The following is a 19877-nucleotide window of genomic DNA, read 5'->3' on the forward strand; positions in this document are numbered from 1 at the left end:
TAGACGTGATCGGAAAATCGATTTGAATCATCTGACAGGAAATTGCATGGTGAGTAGCAGGCAATAGCGACTCACGGCTCTGACAGGAAATACAAAAACATACACATATATACATGAGTCACTATATCAGGAGATGCCTAGTCAGGGTGTTGGACAGAATGCTATATGCTACTGAAGGAAGGGGGGGAGCAGTTGGTGGCAGTGAGCTGGAAAGTACCAATCCAGCCCTGTCTTCACCAACAGGAAAGCACACTTCTCAGTGTGCTTATCTCTTATCCCCCCCCCCCCCACACACACACACACACCTGTATAATTCCAGCACAGAGATGCACATTGAAACTTCTCTCTCCACATCTCAGCAGTGCAAGAAGTAAAGTGCAATTTAAGATGCTCATCTAAGGTCAGAGAAGTTTCTTCATTATTTGGAACATATTAGTGGATTTGGAACATACGTTTGCAGTCATAATATGAATTACCATATTTCCTTCACCGAGGTCACTTAATTGACCTTGACAGGCATTAAACATACTGTATGCAAAGCTGGAGTGGAGGACCAATTAATAAAACAGCATGGCAAGATTGCCATCTAGTGGACAAAAAGTATAAGGCATGGTCTTTCAATCCCATCAGAGTTAAAGGGAAGGTTCAGGGACAGTTGGTAAAAAATAAAAATCCGAATCCACTTACCTGGGGCTTCCTGCAGCCCGTGGTAGGCAGGAGGTGCCCTCGGTGCCGCTCCGCAGGCTCCCGGTGGTCTCCGGTGGCCGACCCGACCTGGCCGGCGGCCAGGTCGGGCCTCTTCTGCGCTCCATTGTGCGGTCCACGCCGGCGCGCTGACGTCATTGGACGTCCTCCGGGCTGTACTGCGCAGGCTCAGTAGTTCTGAGCCTGCGCAGTACAGCCCGGAGGACGTCCGATGACGTCAGCGCGCCGACGTGGAACGCACAATGGAGCGCAGAAGAGGCCCGACCTGGCCGCCGGCCTGGCCAGGTCGGGTCGGCCACCGGGAGCCTGCGGAGCGGCGCCGAGGGCACCTCCTGCCTGCCACGGGCTGGAGGAAGCCCCATGTAAGTGGATTCGGATTTTTATTTTTTACCAACTGTCCCTGAACCTTCCCTTTAAACAGTTTAGCAATAAAATTAAACAATCATTAATACAACAGTAATAACCTATTTGGCCTCAATTCTGGCAGCTATGTGAGGTAAATATTTATTTTGTAGGTAAAATACTTCGTGAGGTATTTTTCTCTGGTTTTTTTAGCAATTCTGAAAGATTTTTCTCCATTTCCGAACATGAGGTAAAACATGAGGTAAATGCATAAAGTGAGGTAAAATCTGAGGTATTTCAGAGGTAAGCATGCAATAAATTAATAGATAAAAGAAGTCTTTAATTGTCTTCCATAAGTTAGGATAGTCTTTGGAAGATTTTTTTTGAAGGGGAAGGTGTATTTGATTATGTAGCAACCTATAAAAAGTATATTTACAGGCATCCCTTATATTAACCAAAAAAAAACAGTAAATATTTGGAGTTTTATTTCTACTATTATTTTCTATTACACAGCCTGAATAGGAATGACACTAAAACAGCAATAGGAACTACACTAAAAACTGCAAAATGCATACAAACCGACTTTACCTCCAGGTACAGGCAGGTCTTAAACTGATCGGTACATTACTGTATGTGCTAACATGCCCCCTAATTTCAACTAGAATAGCTATTTTTGGTAAAATTAATGCAAATTACCTCATGAATTACCTCATAATTTACCGCTTGAGGTAAAACATGACTAAAACCTACCAGAATTGCTAAATGTCATTACCTCATGAGGTAAATTACCTCACATGAGGTAATTTGTTTGATAACCCTACCAGAATTGAGTCCATTAGCTACATGGGTCATTTTGTGATTTCAAATGGAATCCGGAAACAATTTGGTACAAAGTGAGTAAAGAAAAGGCTGGACCTTACAGTAATAGGATACAGTCCTAGTAGCGTATAATTCTTTGTCAGGCCAGTTGTAGTGATACTTTTAGAGGCATTCACAGAATAATTATTGTAATTTTCAGTAATATGACAGCAGGAATTAAGGCACTAGAGAGTTCTTGCTATAAGCAGGTATTTTATTTGAACTGCGTAATAAAATATTTGTTTACAGAAATGTAAAATACAATGAGCTTGGCCTTTCCACTGAAGTATTTCTGATAATAAAATAAAGTTATATATGCAAATAAACAATTCACCTGAGCAAATGATGCACAATGATTTTTTTACACCTTGATATGTTACATTTAATTTGAAAATATTTAAAAGGAAAAAAAAATCCCCTGGCAGTGGCTGTAAAATCGCTGTCTGTCAGCCGTGTGTAATGTATGTAGCTATAGGCAGCTGTGTAGTTGCAGGCCCTGCTACCAGTGCAATAGTTACACCAGGGGTGTTGCTAGGATCCTAAGTGTTCCAGGGAAATTTTGAGCAATGCAGATGAAAATGGGTGTGGACATGCACTAGAATGTGGGTGTGGTCATGTCAAGTCTGGAGAGATCCTCTGTAGCTGGAGATTCTCCCCCTAGCATCCGAGAATCAGAGGCTAGCAGCTCTGTCTGACTCCTTCTCAGACACTAAGGCTATCATTCATAAAGCGTTCCCGCATGCGGAAATGCTAAAAACAGCCGACTTTACCGAACACCAAGCAAAATGTGTATTCATAAAGGCTGTTTCCGCATGTGAAGCGGACATTCCAGAGCAGAGCGATAAATCAATTTTTATGAATGACCACCCAGAAGGCGGAAATACCGACAGCGGTGTTTCCCCGCACGGATTTAATTTACCGATAGCTCTTCTATGAATGATAGCCTAAGTGGAGATGCCCAGAAGAGCTGTCTGCAGAATCTGGAGACCAAGTGGTCAGAGATGGGTACTGCTGCCTGCCTCTGTCTGGGCGACATCCTGGGCACCCCAGAATAGATTTGGGGCACGTGCCACTGATCTTTGGGGCTAGCAACGCCCCTGATTTACACTGAGCCCCCAGGACTGGCATGATGTAGAGTCCCAAATCCTGATTCCAGGGTCAGCCTCAGGCAGGGGTCACACTTGTCTTTCAGTTTCTACACTTTTCAGAAAACTGAAAGACAAATGTGACCTCTACCGTACAACAGCTAATGTAATTTATAGAGAAAACTGACAAATTGCGCAAGATGTCAGTTTTTTTTCTGCATGCGAAATCTGCATTAACCTTCTTGGCGGTAACCCCGAACGTAGTTCGGGGTAAGCCGCCGGAGGGTGCCGCTCAGGCCCTGCTGGGCCGATTTGTTTAATTTTTTCTTTGCTGGACGCAGCTAGCACTTTGCTAGCTGCGCCAGCACCCTGATCGCCGCCGCGCGCCCGATCGCCGCTATACGGTGCGGCGCGCGGCCCCCCCCCCAGACCCCGTGCGCTGCCTGGCCAATCAGTGCCAGGCAGCGCCGAGGGGTGGCCCGGGACTCCCAATGACGACCCGACGTCAGTGACGTCGGTGACGTCATTCCGCCCCGTCGCCATGGCGACGGGGGAAGCCCTCCAGGAAATCCCGTTCTTTGAACGGGATTTCCTGATCGGAGATCGCCGAAGGCGATCGAAGAGGGCGGGGGGATGCCGCTGAGCAGCGGCTATCATGTAGCGAGCCCTGGGCTCGCTACATGATATAGAAAAAAAAAATTAACAAAAAACTGCCGCGCTGCCTCCTGGCGTATTTTTTTATACCGCCAGGAGGGTTAAAGTGTGACCTAGCTCATTGATTAACATGAGTTATCAGTTGAAGTCAGTTTTTCTGTGCAGAAAATGCGTACGAAAGCCGGTAAGTGTGACCCCTGCCTCAGTATGGGGTAAGAAAGGGAACGGGAACAAGTTATTACTGTATACCACTATTGATAGCTCATACAGAGGTGATCATTGCCACTATATAGAATCAATGAAAAGCTCACAGGGAAACTGGAAGAGAGCCCTGCAAAGGCCCTCTGCTCCGGGGTCCCCAGTACATTGCACCCCCTGCATCCTCTGTTGCTACGCCACTGGCATCCAGGCCCATTTGTGTAGACGCTGAAGCGAAAAAAAAAATGATATAGTGAATTGGTTGTGTACTATGAATAATTACTAGAAGATTAGCAGCAAAGAAAATATTCTCATGCTTTTATTTTCAGGTATATAGTGTTTTTTCTAACATTGCATCATTCTATAATATGTGCAGATTACACAACACTCAGCATTCAAAATGAGTCTGTCAGAGCAGTCTGTGAACTAATGACCTCTCCTCTAGCAGAGGAAAAGTAAATAGTCCAGGAACAGTTGAGATAATAAAAGTCAGATAACCGCCCTCTCCAGGACTAAACTTAGTCGGAGAGCTTAATGGCTTGTTTGCATAGAGATAACAACTGCAGTTTCTCAACTCTTCCTGTACTGGAAACAATTACACTGATGTATCTGATCTTAATGTTTTATTTCTTAGCTGTGCTACACATACAAATCATAATATCATCATTTTTTTTTCGCTTCAGTGTCTCTTTAAATCAGTAAGTGCGTTCTCAGTGCGGTCATTCAATTGACACCAGTGTTGCACTCGCAGTTTTTTTGCTTGTTGTAAATAGAGGACATGTGCGACTTGTGGGGACATATTCACTATTCCATTCCGCTAGCTATGTCCCCACGTAGCCTAAAGCACTTCTATGTAAAAAGGCCTTCAAAGCAAACCTGGTGTTAGAGATCTATGTAGGCTGCCATCTTTATGCCCTTTTAAAGATGACAATCTCCTCTCTCCTTAGGCAAGTATTTACTTTTTTACATATTTGGGGCCTCAATTTCCTCTAATAACCGCTGCCTGAAATTATCATTCGTGACCAATTTGGGCAGCAGAGATATTTAAACAATTGCTGCACAAATAGGCTTTAGGGCTTCCAGTATATGCTGTTTATGGAGGGGGGGGGGGGGGGGGGGGAGGTGCCCCTCTCTCACCTCAAACTTTGAGGTATGTAGGGGGCCTACAATTTAAAGAATTCGGAAGGGAAGTAACCAATTTAGAATACACTGGGCATGCACAGTGATGTAGGAAGCAGTAGGGCAGACATTACACCGGCAGCCTCTGATGTCACCTCACGTCTGATCTGCTGAAAGTGGCTGGAGAAGCTCCTGACTAGGGATTTTAAAAGTAGCGATATCAGGTAATCAAGGATCATCTATACAGATAAAGAACAAGCTCTGCCGCTAAGTGGGGCCGGATTTCCCATAAGGCACTGTGGGCAGGTGCCTACAGGCGCTGTATGTTGGAGAGGCGGCCCCTCAGATCATTGAATTTTGGAGATTACAGTCTAATCCCTGCCTCATATCACTGACCTCAGACACTTACACCCTAATACTTTTCTCATGACACGAAGGATGATTTGAGACAGTGATTAGAGTGTAAGAGTCTAAGGACAGTTAGTGACATAAGGCAGGCCTAGGGCGCCAACGCTGCGGACCGCAAGTCGGGGCCTGAAAGGCGCATCCAGGCCGCAGGCGGACTGCAAGGCGCATCCAGGCCAATTAGAGTTCTGAATATTTTTTTTTTACTTGTGGGTGTGGGCTGTGTTCAAGGCTGGAGTTTAGGACACCAGAACGCTTGTGCCTATAGGCCTGTGAGTTGCAAATCTGCCCCAGGCCTACAAAGAATGAAAAAAAAAACATCTGTGCCAGGAAATGGGCATTAAAACGGGAATCAGCATAGGTCTGTTCCCATCATATCAGTGCAATTTTCCTTTCCACCACCAGGGGGCCATGAAATTATCCTGTTAGCAGCAGAGGGGGAGGGAAAAAACAACATTGTAACTAACTAACCAAGACAAACAGCGACTGAGCATATTAGGTACAAAGCTTAGATTTCTTCAAAAAATTAATTTTCTCTCTCTTAAATAGAATAGAAGCCTTATCTCCGCACACACATTATATACATATACTGAGATCTACAGAAAAAATAGAAGTTCTCTCTTGACAGCACTGTACACATCACTTGTATACTGCGTGCCATTCAGGACGGATGGAGCAGTGTGCCTGCAAGACCACAAGGGGGAGCTGGAGACTACAGTGGGGGAGAATGGCTGAAATTATTCGCATTTTATCAGCATTTCTGAATCGTAAAGGGACTCAGAGCAAAGGCATAAATTAAAATCTGGACTTACCTGGGGCTTCCTCCAGCCCCCCATAGCCCACAAGGATTCTGAAGAAAGCCCCGGGTAAGTCCAAATTTTAATTTTATGTCTCTGCTCAGGGTCCCTTTAAAAGATCAGCTCCCATGAGAACTGGTACAGCTGTTTTGGATGGATACCTGTAGATGAATTTGCACCTCTGAATCGTGTATTTTTGAATTGTGTGGTAGGCATACAAGGGCCCTTCTGTCACTAAGCTACCCTGATTAACCTCCTAATCTGGCCACATAGTTTATTGTGCATCTCTTAATCACAGTGATAGGGCAGTATTGCTTTCTATATGGCCACGCTGAAATACAATAGCCTCGCATTCTAATTGTTCTCATTCAATCCCGAAACTGTCAAATGACTGTACAAGTGGCCTTTCTACTTGTTCCTGACATCATGCGATACATTTGCTCGCTTAGAAAAGATGAGGTCAGAGCAATGCACTGCTAGCTGTTGCTGTGAGTGTTTTCTCTAGTCTATATCTATCTGCTATGCCTGGAGGAAGGCTAGGTGCACACTCACCTCAAAATTGGACCATTTCCCAAAATGGACCAATGGAACGATCAATGGAACCTATGTTGACTTGGATCTGTGCACCACATGGAAAACGGTTACAAAGCAGCTCTTTGTAATTGCTATCCCAATAACAATTACCAAAATGGAGACTTAAACATTTTGATTGGATCTCACCTAATCTGTATGAAACGGATCATGTGATTGCTTTGTGAGTTTATAAATTTTAGCTCAGACCCCAATGCTATCCTCCCCTCCTCACCTATTTCATATCCCTGTCCAGGCATGCTGGGCTCGCTGCAGATAAAGCAGTGCTGCTGCTGAGGTATCCGGCTACTGGACTGGTGTCTGGCTGCTCCTTTGGATGGAGAGAAAAAGACCGCTGTAAAGAAAACCTACTTCACCACTGAATCGAGCCGCCGGGTCGACCCATGTATGCCCAGCATTAGATTTACCTGCCAGATAGATAATTTCCAAAATGTTGGAAATTATCTACCCATCTATTTGCCGAGCAATTAAAGAGAATCTGTATTCACAAAATGAAGTATAAACAAACATCCCTGCCTGTTTGGGGTCATGTCCTAGCCCCCTCTGTAATATTTTTGCTGCTCTCCGCTGCAATTAAGAGGGTAAAAAAACTGTTTTATAAACTGTTTTGTAAACAGAAAAGATGGCCACCAAAACAGGAAGTACATCAGCAGAGCAGTGAACTCAGTTAATACACAGTGAGTACACAGAGAATTCAGTGGGTTACACATTGAACTCAGTCTCCAGAGGTTATGTGCAAGTTTTGAAAGAGCTCTATGTCAATGAAGCATGACAAGCTGTGTCTTTAGAGCCTGTAGTCTCGTGTCGGCACATGTGTCAGCCTGACAGGCAGCTTCCTCATCAGCCAGCTATTCTTTGTTCAGTTTATCAGTCTGTGTTTATCAGCCTCACAGATAGAAGACAAGCTGACAGTGAGAGCAAGGACATTGTCTGTGAGGAATAATCACAGGAGCACTGGAGGGGCTTGGATGGAGTTAACTTGTTCACATTACTGAAGAATTGGCAGCCTTCCAGACACAGCCGACAGGGGAAAGATAAGTTGATTTATTACAAAGACTGTGTAAGTAGAAAGTGCTGCAGTAAGCCAGAGCACAATGGAACAGCCTTAGGAACTTGTAGAATATGAGAAATACTGCTAAAATTTTTGTTAAGGAGTCTCTTTAAGTATTGTTCTACTCAGCAGGAGATAACCAGAAGACAATGCACCAGAGATTATGACCATTCTCTACAGAAAATAATCTAATTACTGAAAATCTTACAGAAAATCGAATGGGATTACATGTTACGTTTTTTGCGTTCGATTCAGCGCGCAATTAGCCATTCGATTTTCTGCTCGATTATCTTCCACTCGTTTTTCTTATCTTTTTTCCATTGACTGCTATGAGAAATTGAGCGGAAAATAATCAAGCGGAACATCGGACATGTTGGAATTTTATCATTGAAGGCATCTATCGGAACGATTCTAAGCAAAAAACGCACCGTGTAATCCCAGCAAAGCAGAAACATCTTACAGAAAATTGTATGGTGTCTACTAGGCATCAGTTTAGATTCCATTTAATGAATACGGATTGGGGGGAGGGGGGATCTTGGGGTTAAATACTCTCTTCTACCGACGTCTTTGGGACACAAGTGCCGCTCTGCCCCCCTCCTCAGCAATGCAGGTGCAGACATGTTTCCAAAGACTGCCAAAGCTCTGGAAAACCAGTGAAAACTTTGTAAACCTCTGGAAACGTTTCCCCCGCTGCCCCCTCTAGCTCGGCAGCCACCAGTTAGGCCATGGCTACGGAGCTGGTGGCGGGCTGTGGTAATGCAGAGGGGAGGCGGAGCGATCACCTACCTAGAGGGATTATACCAGAACAGGTAGGAAATTAACCCCAGGACCCCCCGCCCTCCTCCCCTCCATCATCCTCTTTACAGGTCATTTGGACCATAGGTACTCTTAAAAATTGCGATTAGTGCCGTGCAAATGTGGCAATCAGGTTGTTGGCTACAAACACCACTGGTGTCTATTGTCACATGTGCTGTTTGTCACACTGAAAATAAACTTCATTTGGCAATCAGAAAATGGCGATCATACTGATTGCCACTTTTTATGTGTTGTCACTAAAATGGTATTAAAGTGGACCTCTGATGTAAAAATCAAGCCCACGCTATCAGCACAGTGCTTTGCAATGTTTTGTGTTAGGTATAAAAAAAATAGAGGGAACAGTTAGTGCCATTCTGGCTCTTTTTTTATCTTGGAATTTAAAGTGGAGGTCCACATTAACTGTGAAGTAGAGATCACATTGAAAACATGAGAGCCTAAATTGCCACTTTAAAAAATCTAGTCATTGGTTTTGGTCTTTTGTAAATAGGTCAATAAATGCAAGTGGCATGAGTCTGCATGGTGTCTGACACAACACTTAAAACTCTGCTGTCGGAGTTCCAACTTAACATGGGAAGGCCAAATCCAGATGTTAGGAAATATAGTCTGTGCCGAGTGTCGGTGAACAGCGACAGTAAATGTGATTTAAAAATTGAGAGAATATGACTAAGGTGAACATAAACTGATTCCAGCATTCTATAAATAGACCCCGCGTCACAAAAGCTGCATATAATGTGATCAGTACAGAGCACGGCCATCATTGGCAAGCAACCAGACAGGTCACACCGTCATCTCCACACCAGGCGTTCTGAATGGCTTACCCAGTATCTGAACCGCTAGTTATGTTGGCTATAGGTTTTGGCTGACACTATTAAGACTATTATTACCTCTAGGGCTAGATTACATTAATCCATACATCCCTTTATTAGGAATGAGCTGGAAGAGAGGGGACAACATCTGCCTTTGCATTAACGTACACTAACGAGAAAGGGACAGAGATCACAGATCAGGTCACACAGCTGGAAGACTTCTCAGTTAAGGTAATAAGGTGGCGACGTGTTTTCAATGTGCTTCTATAAAGGATTCTATTATGGCGAGGGACAGGTGAGCAGAGATGGGCCCGTGAAGAACAAAACGCTTTCTTGGCAATAGGCAGCTTGCAGTTTTTGCTGGGGAACCTCAAGTCCCAGCATGCTTTGCACAAAGGAACTTTAAGCCCTAATACAACTTGCCAAGCAGGAACTCGCCTGCAGCTGGGCAACTACAAGTCCCAGTATGACATGCCAGTCGCCAAGGCATGCCGCTCCTCAGGCACCAGCATCTTCTCAGTTAGAACCCGGTGTCTCTGTTTTTACTCGCCGGCAAGATTCATCATTACGATAAAACAGTTAATGTGACATTTCCTTTCTGACGCTTTAAGATGGCTACCGCCTCTTCATGTGTGACGCCTTCCAGGCTCTCGTCGTTAACCGCCAATATCTGGTCTCCTCGCTTCAGTCTTCCGTCAACCGCAGCCGCTCCCTAAGGATAAAATTATCATAAAAATCAGTCGCTGTTCTGGTTATGTAAAAATGGCGCACACACTCACACAAGAGCTCCAGACAGATACAACATCCAGAGAGGTGTTTATTTGGAATTCGGATGACAAAATTCCAGGCTAAACTGCTCCAATATTTGACCTCTAAAGGTGCCCATAAATCAGGCTATATATGGGCAGATCGACCAAGAGAGATTTCTCTCGGAGAGAGATCTGTTGGCTGCCCATACAGCACAGGCCGATTCCCGATTGGTTTCAGCATGAAATCTTTCGGTATTCGATCTTGCGACACCGCAACCGCCCGCTAATGTAAATGTGCCCCATCACACCCCCCCATGCATTTAATACTTTAATGTCCGCTGTCTACCACCACAGTCCCCATTCATCTTCCGCATTGTGGGCAAGCTTCAGACATTAAAGAGACTGTGTAACAAAATTTTCAGCCTTATTTCTTCTATCCTATAGGTTCCTATGCCTGTTCTAATGTGGTCTGTCTTACTGCAGCCTTTCCTAGTTGCACAGTGGCTGTATTATCTCTGTTATATGATCTAATCTTCTTACCTCTGTCGGGCTCAGGCACTCAGGCTGGAATGTGCTAATCTGCTTGTGATCGGATAGAAGCTATACACACCCTCTTCAGGCCCCCTGCAGGCTCTGTACGGAGCTCCTCTCAGCCTATCACATGCTATGTCTTTTGTTTGTAAACACTGCCTAAAACTGCCAATTACAAGCCAGAATTGTAGCAGGGAATGGCAGAAACAGCACAGAGGGGCCCGGGAGAACATAATGAATAGAATGGTATGCTTTTTATTGTAAGAATTTTAGAGTACAGATTCTCTTTAAGCACATGGCGCATGTCTGATGTCACACACATACCGCATGCTTTACAAAAGCCCAGCAGCAATGCGGATGAGCACCACATCAGACCACAGACTGCGGGTCCTTCTAATGAAGTGGTGCTAGACCATGCAATGCATTAAGAGTATGCCTTACTGAGCAGCGGAGCCTCACCCATTAAGACTGACTATTTGGTTTGTATGGGTGTAGCTCAGGAAATATCACTCCTTTATTAAGTTGCACTACCATTGCAATTGATGATTCTCAGATATTAGAATCATGTGCATATGCACTTATTGTTTATATTAACATAGCACTTTATGGATTCATAATTATACCATCCCTTATTGTTTTTTGCTTTGTGACTGAATTATCACGTCATTGTGCTGGAGGTTACCTATGACTCGGATCATACCTTTGTGAGGGCTATTTTAGCCCTTTCTTGGGGAAATTTTCCTCTGCCTATTTCATATGATATATTACCTGCTGACTCAATGGTATTGATCTATTAGTTCCTGGATATTTTATTTGTTTTTAAGGTTTGTCTTTTGATACTTCAATATGGGTGGATACTTAATTGATTTCAATGATCCCTAATATTTCAGTGGTGCTAAATGAATTTTTTTTCCTGTTCTAAATGTTGATACTGTGCAAATTCCAAGCACACTTTTGTGTCTTTGTAGTTATTTCAGCTATCGATTTACCATCAGTGATTAGACCAGACAAAACAATCTACCGGTAATTTGCAGGTATGGTAGTACGTCACTAGATGAGTCCCTTTAAGATCAGTGAAAGCATGACAAGTGTCTTTTCTAATGTCGAGTAGATGCCCCAACATTTTCAAACCCTTTCTATCCCAGACAGAGAGGCCTACCTGCTCAATGCTCGAGGGGTATCCAGGATTTCCCCAAATTGGCATATACTTGGATGCAACTGGTATTGTTCAAAGGGAAATAAATATGGCAGCCTCCATATCCCTCTCACTTCAGGTGTCCTTTAATTAATTGTTCTTCTTGTGAAATTTAGGCTTTCCTACAGGATAATGGTTTGCAGTCTTTGCTTACAGGTCCATGGAACGTGCCGTATAGAGCTTCCCCATTCTGAATACAGTCCAAGGCCCCAGCTGGGTTTTATGTATTTTATAGGTTGTCTTTTTGGGATGTTGGCCTAATTGTCTATCGATAAAAGATCTTTTTTTTAATTAGAAAGGAGTGGATGCTCTGCTTGCTACAGCCCGCTAATCTTCTCATTATTATCTTGTTCTTTGTTATTCTCTTACACCTCATGCTGTTAACCGATGGGGCGTCCCATGGGGGAGGGGGAGGGGGAGGTTCTCCATTTGCGAGTGAAGTTTTTGGGCAGCTGGCATATAGTTTAGATGTGTCACACAGCACTAGCTCCCTGTACAGCCATACAATACCGGTTGCCTGAGACAAACATTTTTCACGGTTTCAGGTGAACTTTCCACATACAAACACTATCTGCCAAGCAGCAGGCCCTGGAGCTATGGAGAGGGGAACGCAAACTTTACCAGGAAATAATAGCAGTTGGGCATGTTGTTTTAGCATCCTCAATCCCAAACAACCAGTCAATGGATTTTATGGGACTCCTCCTAGTGATTAAAATGTGGAATGTATTACTACAGGATGTAGTTATGGTAAATGCTATATCTGCATTTAAGGAGGGCTTAGATTTTCCTTGCATTGAAAGACATCCAAGACTATAATTACTAGGTAACCACCGGTGGTGTTGATCCAGTGATTTTATCTGATGCAGAATAGCCAAACCTATAACCTCACCAGGGACTGCTTGTGTTCTGTGGCTGCTGTATTCCAACACACAGGAGCACAACAATAGACCCTGCGAGTAATGCAGCTTCTGGGGGGGCCCCGTGGTGGGAGGAGTTTCTTTTGTCTCTCCTGAGAGACTCACAACTAAGGGCACGGAGAGGAAAAAACTTTCTGCTCTCTGCATAAGTGTTCCGATAACTGCATCTGCTCAGCCACTGATGAAGTCAGACAAAGATCTGTAGACAGTCCCTATTTAGTGTGCAGCAGGCTCTTGTGTACAGTGCCCTGCCCCCAACCTCTCTACCCCCCCTCCTTCCAAAAGAGTTGTGTACTGTAGTGATGCTGGAGGAGGCTGCAGAGCCAGTTCTGTTTCACCAGAGATGGACAGAGTGAGTGTAATAAGCTGAGGCTGGGAGCACACTGGTCTGTGTTTTCTGTATGCTTTTTCTGCACACCATGTGTGTCTGTATCTGTGAAAACATAACGGTTTTATCACAGAAGCTAATGTAATTGATAGAGGAAATGCCTGCAGTGCTTCACTGCTGTCTGTTTTTATCTGCATGGGGAAAACACATTCAAGTGTGCACGAGCCAATTGAATAACATTGGTTCTCAGTTTACCTGTGCAGAAAGCGAGGGGGAGGGGGCCCCATCCAAAGTTTTGCAGAGGGGCCCAGTGATTTCTAGTCACGCCCCTGCCAACACAGCTTATAATTTGCTTCTTTTGCTGAAGTCTACTGTACACTGTAGTGAGGTCACATAATAATCTGAACTTTTGTATAGTGTGCTTTTCTCCTGTTGGACTCAAAGCGCTCAAGAGCTGCAGCTGCTAAGGGCACGCTCAAGAGGCCACCCTGCAGTGTTAGGAAGTCTTGCCCAAGGACTCCTTACTGAATAAGTACTGACCCTAGCTAGGATTCGAACCCTGGTCTCCGATGGTAAAGACAGAGCTCTTAACCAGTACACTATCCAGCCACTACATATAAGTACATATAAACGCTTCTACTACCCGACAAATGAGCTATTTTTAAGTATTTTTTTAACCTTTTATTTTAACTTGACTTTAGTGAACATTTTGTGTGCTAGCCATTGCAGACCACCACCTAATATAGTGATAGCATGGAATTTACATCTAGTGAATACCAAATGAGAATACAACAAGATATTATTGACTGTGCATTTCTGTGGCTCTTAACGTTTGGGCAACATTTCTGGAAACAAGCACTGTACAGACACGCGTCTTATCTATGGCTGAGCAGCGTGTAGTGTTCTATGGACAGGGGAAGAGGGATGACAGGTGATGAAGGAACAAGGGGCACCTGCCAAGCTGGGGAAACGAAGGCAATTTGCTCAAAATGGTGTAGTGGGGCCACCATACTAGACTCTAGGCCACAGGTGTCAACTCCAGTCCTCAAGGGCCATATCCATGTCGGCAGGGGCGTAACTACAGGGGAGCAGCCCCTACAATGGCAGGGGGGCCCAGAGCTGTGAAGGCTCCCCCCCTCCCCCAACTACTAACCTTCCCTTCCTTCAATAAAGGGATCCATCCTTCATATCAGGTGTTATTGTGGCTACACTGGTTATGGATGCAAAGGTTATGATGACCACACTTGTTTTATGATCCTTGTAAGATGGCCCCCCAGGCTGTGAGGGTCACCAAGGGTAAAGGTGTGAGCATTGGGGGGCACATTAAAGTTTTGCTGAGAGGCCTCATGAGTTGTAGTTACATCCTGCATGTTGATGTTTAGGATGGACAGAAAAATAGAGACGTGTATTCTAATTGATGAATCACACCCTTCCTGATTCAGTCCCATCAATTAAAGGGGAACTGAAGTAAGAGGTATGCGGAGGCTGCCATATTTATTTCCTTTTAATCAATACCAGTTGCCTGGCAGCCCTGCTGGTCTATTTCTCTGCAGTAGTATCTGAATAAAACCAGAAACAAGCATGCAGCTAGTCTTGTCAGATCTGACTTTAAAGTCTGAAACACCTGATCTGCTGCATGCTTGTTCAGGGGCTATGGCTAATAGTATTAGAGGCAGAGGATCAGCAGGATAACCAGGCAAACTGGGATTGCTTAAAAGGAAATAATCATGGCAGCCTCATATACCTCTCTCTTCAGTTCCCCTTTAATTTGAGCTGTGCCAAAACTGTGTGAGGACCTCGGCCCCTGAGGGCTGGAGTTCAACATCCCTGCTCTAGGCTGACAAGGAAGGAAACTTATCTCAGCTGAGATTTATCCAGCATGTGTATGAAGTTCAACTCACGCAATAGTATATATGGTAGCAGGAAAAAAGGGTGCCGACTGAGGGTGGACGAAAAGGGCGCCGCCATAGACTCTAGTGCAATTATCGTTAATACGGCGGAAAAAGCAGAAAAATATCGTTAACAACATTAGAACATTTAAGTTTTTGAAGTATGTTATTGTTTTAGAAGCTTGCAACATAAGGGTAAGGGAGTGGTAAGGGTAAGGCACCACCCATGCGGTGGTTAGTTTTAGTCAACACCGGAAGGGGAGGTTGTAAGGATTAGGCACCAGCAGGAGAGTGGTTAGGCACCACCGGGGGAGTGGTTAGGGTTAGGCACCACCAGGGGAGTAGTTAGGGTTAGGCACCACCAGGGGAGTGGTTAGGCACCACTGGGGGAGTGCTTAGGGTTAGGCACCGCCAGGGGAGGGTTCTGTGTGAGAGTAGGGTTGGGTTAAGCTGTATTGTTGAATTACGTAATGATTTTTAACGTTAATATCTTTTTGTTATTACTTCTCGTCTGTTTTTACAATGCTATTTATCGTTAACCAAGTTTGACAATTAGGTTTATCGTTATCAGATTTCGTTATCCACTCGGGCCCTTTTAACTCCTTTCCACACAGTCATAAAAACAATCCAGTATTATACAGTCAGGCTTTAAGCCAGGCAGACATGACCATCTCTACTCATTCATTCATGTAGTTCTGAAAATATTAATTTATAATCAAAAGAAGCTAAACAAGAATTGATTGGGAACCATTACTGGATTGAATCCTAAATTGATCTTTCCACAGTTTAATCTCCATTAAAACCGGACTCAATATCCATCTGAAAGGAAAATTCAGTCTGGTAAATGGCATAAAACGCATGTAAATTTCAACCCAAAGCAAGAAAAATCTACTGGCCAGTTCACTAAGCACGGGATTTAGGGGAATAAAAGAGAGCAGACTGTACCATCCCATTTCTTTACAGCAGAGTCGACTAATGTGGGATTGCATAAAGCAGTGTTAAGAAAACTGACGCATTCATCTGAATCATTTAAAACTGCACAGAACTCTGGTATGCCCAGTGAGCCTCATGGACCCTTAACCTGTGTTTAGGTGGTGTAGACTAGAAAAGGAATGGGCTGTGTTTGGCAGTAAGACCAACTTCTTGTGACTTTACAGAATTCACCCCAGCTTTCTGCAAACGTAACAGCTTTGCAAATGACAAGCCAGGACATTGCTGGACTCTAGGGCCTGAGCCCACTGATGCACTTTTCAGCTACACATCAATGTTACAGATGCTGAAAAGCAGACAGAAGCAGACACAATTGCGTTAGTGGGCTCAGGCCCTAATCATAATAACACCTCACCTTAGAAAATATAGTCTTGACGTATATTGGCAAGTCTCCATGAGGGCTTCCGTACCCCCCGACAATACTGAACCCGAGTCCGTCTGCTCCTTTCTCCAGGTGAATGATCTTTGGCACAGGTGACCTGCTGAACGAGAACAGAGAATGACTGGTACTCTTATGGTACTGCATTTCCCCTACACAACAGCACTGAGCCTGTGACAGACTGCAAAGATCTAAAAAGGAGATAAGTGCACAGATTCCTCTGGTCTTCTGCATTAATAACATGCTTTAGTTAAGTTAGTTCAGTGATCTGCAATTAACTGATGCACTTTTTCCCTGGTGAGGCATGCTGGGATCTGGTACTCCACCAGCTACTGTATGACCTGTAATGTATGGCATATACTCACTCAGCCTCGTCACTCGGGTGCTCAGAGGTGAAGCTCTGACTCAGCGACATGCCCTCCAGCTGGCTGGCGATGGCACTAATGTTGGTGTCTGCTACAACCTACAATAAATGAATACATAAAAAGCTCAATCACGCAATTCTGCAGTTCCACTAGTGTCCCCTGCCCCTCCCACATAAATAACTGGTTTAACAAAACAAAAACAAATAAAAACACATTATCCTCCTACTCCTAAAATGACCTTTTATTTTTTTTTCATCCCATGGTTTTACTTTATATTTAAACATTTACAAAGTAGATTGAATGTTTTGTCGTTTCTGCTCAATGGCAGCCTATTAAATGTTCCAGAGTTAAAGGGAACCTGAGATAAGAAGCATATCAGGTTCCATACTTACCTGGGGCTTCCTTAAAGTGGGATTATCACCATAAAAAAATCACATTTCAACAGCAACTGGTCTTAGTATATTAAGTGATAAAGATGCTAATCCTGCGTGCAAAACTTTTTCTGCTGTTATGATTTGGAGTTATCACATACTTAAGGCGCACTGGCCCTTTAATTGTCAGTGCCAAACAGTTGCATGCTGGGGGTTCTTTTTATCTATAATCTATTCCTCCTTTTCCATTTATTTCCCTGCCTAGCTGCCTATCTGAAACACGATCCTCTGCTCACTTGTGTTTACAAGCAAGGCTGAGGTGACTCAGCGATTGGAGGAGAAAAGAAAAAAGTAAAGGGCAGAAATGACATCAGGATTTAGCCTAAACTGTGGGCAAAAGAGTTCCCACCAGGAACAGAATTATCTTCATTTACTATATAAAATTCACTGAAATCAAAACGTTGACAGTACAATACATGTGTTATGTAAGTAGATCAAGTATTTATCTACTTATAAATGTGTTTTTTCCTACTGGCATAGTATGGCTCATCCTACTGCTTTAAGCCCCCTTAGCCCTAAGGGTGCTTGAGGAAGCCCCAGGAAAGTATGGCACCCGAGGATGCGTCTCATCTCAGGTACACATTAAAAGCCATGAACTATTTACCTTTTTTATCTCTCCATGCCATCAGAAGTTGTATTCTGCCAGGAAAACTTTTATGGCTGTAATTTGCATATCATTGAGGTTTACTATATTCCCGACAAGGTACCCACAAGACAGAGGCTGCCACTTGCATACCTGAAAATAAACTTTTTCAGGCAGCAAAAGAAAAAAAGAAAAACAGCCTGGTTACAAATATTTTGCTTGGTACATGCACAAGCTCATCTCATCAGGTCACATGTCGCCTTGGGTATGTGAATGCCTGCCTTACATAGGAGTGCACCAGACTGTGGCTTGCCTTACATAGGAGTGCTTTACGTCTGCAAAAAAGAGGGCAACATGAGCTCACTGCAGGTTTTGCAAATCCTCAGGTGTATGCAGACTGAAATGAAAAAATGCTTAGTGGAGTTGTTCTTTACTTTGGCCTGTACATCACTGATCCACCCATCGGTGGCCCTACCAATCGGAAAGCTCTGTTTGGCAGCTTTCACTCAGAAAGACTAAAGCTTGGCGCATGCATCCAATCCTGATTGGCAAATGATTGGCCAATTTTAATACCTCTATTAGTATGCGGGCCAACAGATTTTGAATGCTATGAACAGATTGTGCAGATAAGCTCTCATATTACATGGAAGTGGAAAATTTGCCAATCAAAATTGGAAGTGTGTACCAGGCTTTATAAAGCTGACTAATGGCAGAGTACCACATATGCCATTGCCAGCTTCATCAATCTTAAGAGCCAAGAATTCCGTATTCCTCACCTCTCCACAGACCGCGCTGCAGCTTTATTGAACTGCATATCATTAAAGATGAAGCAGAATTTGTAAAGAGAACACATATAAATAATGCACTGACTATGAACAAAGCTTAGAAAATGTTCACTTTTCCACTTAAGCCAGAGAGGAGCAACATGAAGGGCATTTACCACCATCTGTGACCCCCGTATGTACACGCGTCTAATTGTGTGTACGTCGTTAGGCTGAAAGCAGCAGGTTTGACTGAAGGGGCCCATACACTGATCCTGTGAAACCAGCATGCAGCTAATCTTGTCAGATTTGACACCCACCCCAACTGCCCAACAACCGTAAAACATTGGCCAAGATTACCTGCATGCATATCCCTTCCAGGAAGACAAGAAACAACCCCAACAAACAATCTCTGTGTTGTACAACAGGGTCACAGTAGGAAGTTTATGAAAGCAAGTCTAAGTCGAGATAATGCACATCAACCATAGGAAGGGTTACACGTTCTTTAGGAACACAGTAATGAATTAGAGAAACAAACGTATTTCTCCACTAAATTATATCCTGTAGAGATCTCCTCTTAACCCCACCACAAGTGGTTAATGTTGCACTATGATCACGTTTTATGACAAATATGCTAAATGCGTTGTGGTTCAGTCCGTCTTCTGCACAATTGACTTAAGAGACATGGGGCTTGATTCACAAAGCGGTGCTAACCTACTTAGCACATGTAAAGTCTTTAGACGTGCTAACCAGGGTGCTAAGTAGGTTAGCACCAGATTTCTCAATCAGATTGCGCACTAAGTTTTGTGTGCAAAGTTTTGCGCGCGCAAAGTGCTATGCGCGTGCTAAGTCCCATAGGCTTTAATGGGCACTTCGCGCAGAGCGCTCTGTGCAGTGCGCGCGTAAAGTTTTACGCACGAAAAGCTCGTTTACACGTGCTAAGGGGGTTTTCATAGGCATGCTAACAGTTAGCACCGCTTTGTGAATCAAGCCCATAGTGGATAAGGAGACAGAGACAAGTGTAACATGTCTGACATAATGTATTTCTTCAGTAATTAGGTTTCCTCATGCTAACCTCTACACTAACAACCCTTTATTAATCCTAGTCATTGTCCCATTCCACCCTTGTTTAATTGCCACACAATGAGAAAATACAATTCAAACTTCATTAATACCAAAAATGGTATACAATTGGATTTAGACCTTGATTTAAAAAAAGGGCTCAATAACATGTTAATAGTTCAAAGCTCACATACATTTTTAATTATAGTATATGCAAATTAGGACAGGTTGGAAGTGGACCCGTCCAATGGAGTTCACTAAACATCAGTA

General features: G+C 43.8%; 1 protein-coding gene across 5 annotated transcripts in view; it reads right to left on the reverse strand.

Moving 5' to 3' along the window:
- Window positions 1-4949: 4949 nt before the first annotated feature.
- Window positions 4950-19877, reverse strand: part of PATJ (PATJ crumbs cell polarity complex component) — a 396175-nt gene continuing 381247 nt past the window's right edge. For 4 of the 5 annotated variants that reach the window (XM_068239365.1, XM_068239368.1, XM_068239364.1 and 1 more), the window contains 3 exons: window positions 16771-16868; window positions 16382-16508; window positions 4950-10139 (listed from right to left, as the gene is read on the reverse strand). In XM_068239365.1, the coding sequence (XP_068095466.1) occupies window positions 9993-10139; window positions 16382-16508; window positions 16771-16868 (372 nt within the window). In that variant the 3' untranslated portion in view covers window positions 4950-9992. The remainder of the gene's footprint in view (window positions 10140-16381; window positions 16509-16770; window positions 16869-19877) is intronic. The other variant, XM_068239367.1, reaches the window with a different exon arrangement.

The sequence above is a fragment of the Hyperolius riggenbachi genome, chromosome 6 (genome assembly GCF_040937935.1).
Source record: "Hyperolius riggenbachi isolate aHypRig1 chromosome 6, aHypRig1.pri, whole genome shotgun sequence".
NCBI lineage: Eukaryota > Metazoa > Chordata > Amphibia > Anura > Hyperoliidae > Hyperolius > Hyperolius riggenbachi.